We start from the raw sequence: 8,190 nt of genomic DNA on the forward strand, positions 1-8,190 counted from the left end.
TATTAAGTAATTATTAGATGACATAAAGTGAATTCTTAATTATTAAGAATGGGCGGAGTGAGCGAAGTGAACGAGTCCTTCTTTATTATTAAGAATTCATTTCATGTCATCTAAATGACTTAGAATACAACCTCACTGGCTGATACATTGTCAACGCAGAATCTAACGCAAGGAGTGTGTATCGAATGATTGGCTTTGGTCGGATTTTTTAACACGCGCGAAAGTTGAAATTCTTAATGATTAAGTCTACTACTTTATGGTTGCCTGTCTGCAATCTCATTGGCTGAAAATGTAGTTTGTATTCTAAACAGTATTACACATCGTTATATCAATTTCTTCGGACAGTCATTTTTCAAATAGTCAAATACGAACAACACTTATAATATATGCGTTAGAGAAAAATGAATGCATTTATTCACAATTGTTTATTTATAAACATTAACTAGTACGCTATACTTAATGTATTACATGCATTACAAGGAAGTGTTTTCAACGATTCAATATAAAGACAAATACATCTGATAGTAATACAGTGTCGGTCATTAAAGGCCCACAATATAGGTTAATGCATTTTTTATTTTAATGCATTAAAATGTCCTGTTGAAAAAAAGCCAAAACATCGCTTATATGTTTTAGTCTGTACACAAACTATATGCGTTTTTGTTTTCATCATTAAAGTCAAATGAGTTAAACATGATGATGCATTAAAACAAACTATTTATGATTAAAACTGTATTGTGCGCTTATAAAATGAAACCCATCGGCTACAAATGGCTCCATGACTTCAATAGCTTACACCGAATCCTTCATACTCGACTGATACAATATGTGAATGGAGTTTAATAAATGTAATATTATTTGTTATATAGTTCAAATACTGAATGTTCAACCAGGCTGTAAGATTTCGAAATACATTTAACAAACTCAAACAAAGTACAGACCAAAAATTGATTAACACTTAATTAAATGTAATAAATGCTTCTCAAAATTGCAATGTTTTAAAACTTAACACATTTGATAGAATTGTTACATCAATCTCGCTCATGATATATTTAAACATACTAGTATTTATTATTCGTTTTTTAAGTGGGGACATCTTAGGAGTCAATGGATTTATCTACAAATCAAAGACAAATGACGTAAATAATTGGTATTGCTTTTTTGAGTGTATAATTATTAAACAAAAGGATTAAATAAATTTTGTCAATTGCAACACTGCACATGAACAAATAGAATAAACATAATTAAAATAACATGACATGTGGTTGCGAAGAATGCAGTCCGCAATAATTAACAATCAATAACGCTATTTGTACTCTCTGGAGCTTCAACACGAGTAAATGATAACATCTCTAAAGCTAAATCCGCAGGTAAGGATAGAATCTCTTCCACATCATCATTGATATCTTTGGTCTTTACTTTTTGTGAACAGCGCGATTAAACTATAACAGGCATATTTCCATTCCCTGAATCTATAAATAAGTGTATATAGAAGACTAAGGTAAGGTAAACAAAGTAGCCATTAAAAGACACCGTCGATTTTTCAGATTCTCCTTATAATTGTGTATGTTGATAACTGCTCGACAATGTTGCAATGAAAAGAGAGCGAATTGTGTGAAAGAATAAAGGAAAAAGCTGAAAAAGCTGAAAGCAAAACTAAATATCAATTATATCTCATTGATAAACTATCAATCTATTGTTTTATTATTTAAACCACTGGAATTGATATTCAATGCGATCTCAATGCAGGTTGTAAACAAAGTACGATTTGAGATTCTGTTGTTTAAGCATATAGATAAACTGGATCTTTCACGCGCCAAAACATAGTGGCCAACTTGAAGGTCATTTATTAACCGCAATTTCAGAACGTATACAATGTCATCATTGCTTAACAAGGCGCTGATCTTGTTCCCTCACAGGTTTTGTTACACGCAAAACGACACACCAGGATTTTAAACATACCACACATCAACTGTTGTGTCTGACCAAATACTACACATTGCTGCGTCTGTTATGTAAAAACATATTGTGTATAACAATGGTTATGTTTAATTTAGTTTGAGTATCGTTAATTCCTTATCGAAGTGATCGTATTGACCCATAATCAGACTGTTTGTGGTCGCATTGTGGTACAGCGACGTCACTTTGTTTAAGGGCGAAAACTTTTCCATTATGATCAGTTTCTGTTGACCATTCCTGTCAATTTGCCACGCGAAATTTGACACAAACATATCCAAAAGATGACACACAAATGGCCCGTGGTTCGCGTATCTCTGCATCTGTCAACGCTGATGATAAAATATTTTCGAGTATGATCAGACTGTTCATGGCATAACGTTTGACAGAATCTCAACAATCTTGGTCAGTTTCTTTTTATAGGCTGTAACGATATAATTGTTTATTTCAGTTTCAGTACGTGTATTCCATGTTCGTTATATCCGTTTTGACAAATGATCAGACTGTTTGTGTTCTTTATATGGCACAGAGGTGACACCAGCGTATTGTACCACGAAGTCTCGAACATCTTGGCCAGTTTCTTTTGCCAATTCCGATCAATTTGCCACACGGACTTTGAGCAGGCGACAAACACATATCCAATTGATGAAACACAAATTCCACATGGTTCCCTTATCTCTGCATCTTTAAACACTGATAAGATATTGCCTTCTAGGTCAAGTATAAGGACCTTGCTATCCGTTTTACTTAGGACGTAGATTTGACTTCCGTCATGGTTTACAGCGCATTTAAAAACTCTGTTGCTATAACAATATGCATTCACTGTCTTGTCTTCGTACAACTGTTTGACCAATTGGCCAGACTTTGTGTACTGATAGAGAGCAGCTTCAGAGGTGACGTAAATCTGGCTGTCATAGTAAGCGACACTGAGGCATGAGTGATCGAAGTTTATTTGTGTAGTCTTTTGGAGTTTTCCTTTAGTTAATTGGATTAAATTTACACCCGGTTGAGATCTGAATCTCCCCCTGCTTGTAGCAATTGCCAAGTCATTTCCTCCAATGTAGCAAATGTCTTCAGGATATTCAGGAACGTCGAGGCGTGTCCTAACTTTGAAGTTTTGGTCTAGCATCACCACTTCGCACGTTGGCTCTCTAATACTCAGGAAAATCATCCCGTTAGGCTCTTCAAACACACCAGTTATTTTGTACTTGTTGTTAGATTCGTCGATTTTAGTGGAGTCTTTAGATTGTACAGTAAACACATGATTTGCATCAAATATATCCCCAAAAGTGTCAATTGAGGAAACGGTAGTTTCTACGTTTGACCCTGTTTGAAAGACTAATTCATAGTCCTTGGTTGTTATCATTTTCTTGCATACGGTTTTCGCCTCGGACATTAAGCCCTTACATTTTGTGAATCCAACGTATGAAAGAGATTCACTTTTAATGGTCTTTGTTTTTATCTCATCTATTAATTATTTCAGACGATCACGCATATCGTAACACTTGTGAACATCTTTAGTCAGATTTGTAGTTAACGGCGCCATGATTCTGTTCATTTCTTTTATTGTTCTTTCTTCGATTTATCCAGAATTTCATTATTTTTTTTACGTAGAACCTTGCTATCGTCCAGCACTTTATCCCGAGACTTTTCAAGCTTCTCTTTACTCTTCTCTCGTGACTCTCTAAACTCCAGGAGCTGGTTCCGTAGTTTTTAACCTCGTATGGCAGTTTTTTAAACGTCTCAGTTTCGCGGAATCCTCTAGCTAAGACTGGAATATGCTTGACGACCGAACAGTTGCTGAAAAAAAATGATCGAATCCGTAAAAATAGATTTAAGGTATCCCTTAAAAGTATTTTTATAACTTTGATCCTTAGTGCATACTCAATTTAGTTCGTGAATTAGGAACCCAGCCCAAAGATATATAGGATATTTCTTTATTTCAGTGTAAGAACGTATTATATTTCACGAGTGTCATAGAAAAACATATTTTCACGAGTGGCAAAGCCACAGGTGAAAATATAGTTTTTCTATGATCACGAGTAAAATTAAACACGTTCTTACACTGAAATAAAGAAATATTCTGTTTCTTTCATGCTTATTTTCCGAGTTTCATAGTATTTTAATTTATTTTCTAAATTACCCCCTTTTTTGAAGAGGGTATTTTTTACGCCGTAACCCTTGGGGCGCCCCTCACGTAAATTCTATTTATATTAATAGCAAATGACGTAGCTGTCAATTTTAAATTTGCGGTTTGTTGAGAAAAAGTTCTCTGTTATTCTTTTTTATAGCTAATTATTCGCTCGTTGTTTTTAGTGCGAGGATTTTATGAACAGTAATTAATGAAGTCTTATTAGTGCATCACATTTATTTTAAGCGAGGCACGAATACATAACCAAATTACTAAGCCGCCATTTATTGAATTAAAATTTGAAAGGTCGAATGTGTTAGCAAAACAATTACGGATAATCATTGGATATAAAACATATTTCTTAGTTTTAAAGTGTGTTTCATGATACATGTATATTCAGTCAGCTTACTGTCAGAGACCAGTCTGTTTTGTTTGAAGACAGGTCGATTTCCAGGTGATAATGAGGACCCACTAGTTTGTTTACAAATTTTGAGGCATGGGTGGGGTAAAAAAATACCTGTAAATTGTTCTGTAAATTTTCCGGGAAGTTCGTATTACGTATTACAACGACAAACAGTTCAAAATACATTTGAACGATGATATAACATTCTATTTATGTTCAAACAGTTTTCGTCTGTAATTTGTTTGGTGTGAAAGCAAATGTTTGAACATTCAGCTTCAAAATCAAGAAAACGTTTGAAAAACGGGATAACCATTTTTAGCTCGACTGTCCGAAGAATAAGGAGGGCTATAATACTCGCCCCGGCGTCTGCGTCGGCGTCGGCGTCCAGTTAAAGTTTTAGGGCATGTTGGGATTTTCACTTATAAGTCCAATACCCTTCATTCAATTGACTTAATACTTCACACAGTTGTTCAGGGCCATCACATGATGAGGTTAGATAACTCCATATTATTCTTTACACAAATTATGGCCCATGATTGACTATGGAACTTCGGTTAAAGTTTTAGGGCAGGTTGGGATATTTATTAATAACTTCTATACCCTTTGTTCAGTTGACTTAATACTTCACACAGTTTTTCAGGACCATCACACAATGAGGTTACATAACCCCATATTATCCTTAATACAAGTTATGGCCCCTGATTGACTTAGGTTAAAGTTTTAGGGCAGGTTAAAGTTTTAGGGCATATTGGGATTTTCACTTAAAACTCCAATACCATTCATTCAATTGACTAAATACTTCACACAGTTGTTCAGACCCATCACATAATGAGGTTAGATAACTCCATATTATCTTTTATAATGGTTATAAACGTAGTTCTGAAAGTTGATATTTTCACTCCTTATATTGCAGTGAAAATTTCAAGTTGATATTTTCACTGTTGTTATTTCACTGATAAAACTCCATATTTCATCAGAAAGCATGAAAGAAAAGCTTGTTCTTTGTGAACTCCATTAACTTATTGTTCATTTTTCATGCTCGGTGACCATTGGTACCAATGGCAAGGTATTTGCTTACTGATTGCTAATATGTAAAATAAATTACCGAAAACACATCATACAAAATAATGCATGCAGTTCGTTTAATCACACTTTATTTAAACTGAAATCAGACGTTTATGACAAATCTTGAAATCTCTAACGGCATATTAAAAATGCACACAAAATCCTTTCAACTGATTCGAAAACAATGTGGGGTCACAAGACATCCAAACTGCACACACTTGTTGGTCGGAAAAGTTGTTATATTCATTAGAGAAACAATATTTCTTGATTCTGCCGTATACCTATTACCACTAGTACCTCAATAGATAAATCAGAACTTAAATCGAATTACCTGTGGTTATTAGCAACACATAGATGACAGCAAAGTTGATCATGGCCGCCACAATACAACTCTAGTGCCTTGTTGGGGTGCTTTTTGCATCGTTCTAAATCTTCAACTACACTTTGAATAGGCGCCTGCAACCATTGCCTACTGTCTTCGCGTCCCAAAACGACGTGTCTTTTGCGTATCTTCTTGTGCCATTGTTCACATTCGTTGCAGTAAAACTGGGCACATTCTCCGCAAAAATACTGAGCCTCTTTGTTAAGTTCTTCGTCATTACAAGGGGAACATGTATAGTCGTATTCCGAATCAGAAGTTGTTTTCGAAGAAGTGTCACACACTATTTCCATTTTTATTTCTTTACAGACGTTGACACGTTTAAAGCATCTGAACAAGAACACAGTTGATGAAACTTTGTCAACAGAGAGCTATATTTATTTCATACGTAACCAATGTCAACTCTGTCAATAGATACCTGAGTTTGTTTTCAAGTTGCACAACTACTCCTTAAATTATTCGTGTGAATGGATTATTGATTTAGCTTGTTATCTTAAAGACATCGCATTTCATCTTCAATTGTCAATATCATACCACCTGAATTGATATTAAGTTTAATAATACTTTCACGAGTAAGAAAGTTATTTAATTTCAGTCCAAGATATAAAAAAGTTAACTTCAATCGTCAATACATTTGTCTTGTTCAGAAGCAAGGCATGGGAAAACATCTTGCAAACACGTGATGACTAATATCCATAGGTTTTAAGTTTAAATGTATTCGTTTAAACTTTTATATGGTCGGTTGTTTTACTTTAATAATGGAAACAATAAAAAATAACTTCCGGTACAGTTGAATAATACTGTTATGATGTTATCATTACACTTTGTAGTGCGTGTTTCCGGGCGCTAGGATGCAATGACAGTGTTCTATTTGCCACCGGTTTTAAGAAAATAATTCATGTTTAAACGCAAGGGGAAAATGCTTCAAAGTGCGTTAGTCATGGAGTTATGGGTTGTTCGCCCTTGTTACCGAAAATAGTAAAAAAAGATGTCAGTATGGTTTATTTGTAACGGCATCACTAAATGTTGCATTGTGTGATTCTGAAGTGCCAATCTTTGAAACGTTTTCAAATCTAAGTAATGTAAGCGATGGTCGTGAAATTCCGCCAAGGACTTTGTCCGCAGTATATCGATTTATGTTTTTTTTTTTGGATATTTTAAAATGAAAAGGTTGTTCCTGAATAAAATTAATCGGTTGCGAGGATGCGTTGGCAGTGTTATATACAAGGTCTCTACCTAAAAGTATACCACAAACAAGTTTTATCACAAATGAAGTTCGTTCACGTCCGATTTCAGTTGAAGTAAGTGGAACTGCCCTATTTGTTGGTTTGATTCATAAAATAATACATCCAAAGGTACTTTGATCAAAGGGAAATATAACAAAAACATTTCAATAATAATAATAATAATAATAATAATAATAATAATAATAATAATAATAATAATAAATAAATAATAAATAATTATAATAATATAGTTAGATACACAGGTGAGTTTTATCTTTATTCAGATGAATAAATCTCAAATAAATTTCAATTTGTCCAATAACAAAACTACTTAGAAACTCTTAATCTTCATTTTCAAAATCAAACAATTCAAAACCAAACCAAAATTTGACGCATTCATTTTCATGCATTCATAAAACAAGTAAATGAAAAATGTTGGTTGTAAATCAAGCACTTAAGCACAATAGTCCCATACCATGATTCTCAGTGCCTGTTTTTTACGTTAAATTATAAAGACTTTATAATTATTAGCAATCAACAAGTAAGTTCTCAATACAACCATGTACCAAACACAAGAAGCATAAAATATTATAACTCAAGCATTTTTAAATATTCATGCTATTTGGTACTGTTGTTGTTGCTGCGCACAGGTTTAGCATGTGGCATCCAAACGCCATCCGGAGTCGACGGAGCTGATCTCCGGTTTCCGTAAACATTTGTCTACAAACAAATAACGATACGTACAGTGGATCAATATTCAAATGATAATCGTTACAATACATAGGCCTATTTTCATAATCACAGGGTAAGGAATCACGTGACTTCAACGGGGTTCTCACATGGTTGTCACGGGTCAAAACCGATGTAAACAAACAAGTAAGTTACGTTAATTTTTGAAAAACGTTTTTGACAGAAAAATATGAAAATATTGCTTTGCCTATGAAAGACTGTGCTATTTTTTGCTTCTATACGAGTGAATTATTTTCGATTTGGTTGTATTTTAACGATGCAATCCTTGGCCAAAATTTCA

General features: G+C 34.0%; 1 protein-coding gene across 1 annotated transcript; it reads right to left on the reverse strand.

Annotated features, from left to right (window-relative positions):
• Positions 1 to 3,215: 3,215 nt before the first annotated feature.
• LOC128216819 (uncharacterized) lies at positions 3,216 to 6,337 on the reverse strand. The gene is made up of 2 exons (XM_052923499.1): positions 5,887 to 6,337; positions 3,216 to 3,756 (listed from the first exon to the last, which is right to left on the reverse strand). Exons 1-2 carry the CDS (start codon positions 6,225 to 6,227, stop codon positions 3,474 to 3,476), a joined length of 624 nt encoding a protein of 207 aa, XP_052779459.1. The 5' UTR covers positions 6,228 to 6,337; the 3' UTR covers positions 3,216 to 3,473.
• Positions 6,338 to 8,190: the final 1,853 nt, after the last annotated feature.

The sequence above is a fragment of the Mya arenaria genome, chromosome 14 (assembly GCF_026914265.1).
Source record: "Mya arenaria isolate MELC-2E11 chromosome 14, ASM2691426v1".
NCBI lineage: Eukaryota > Metazoa > Mollusca > Bivalvia > Myida > Myidae > Mya > Mya arenaria.

Bases quoted from the DNA above. Each gene is read 5' to 3' on its own strand.
- LOC128216819 (XM_052923499.1), bottom strand. From the start codon at position 6,227: ATGGAAATAGTGTGTGACACTTCTTCGAAAACAACTTCTGATTCGGAA. The intron at 3,757-5,886 runs GTAATTCGATTT...ATTTTTTTTCAG, and splicing joins TGTGTTGCTAATAACCACAG to CAACTGTTCGGTCGTCAAGC.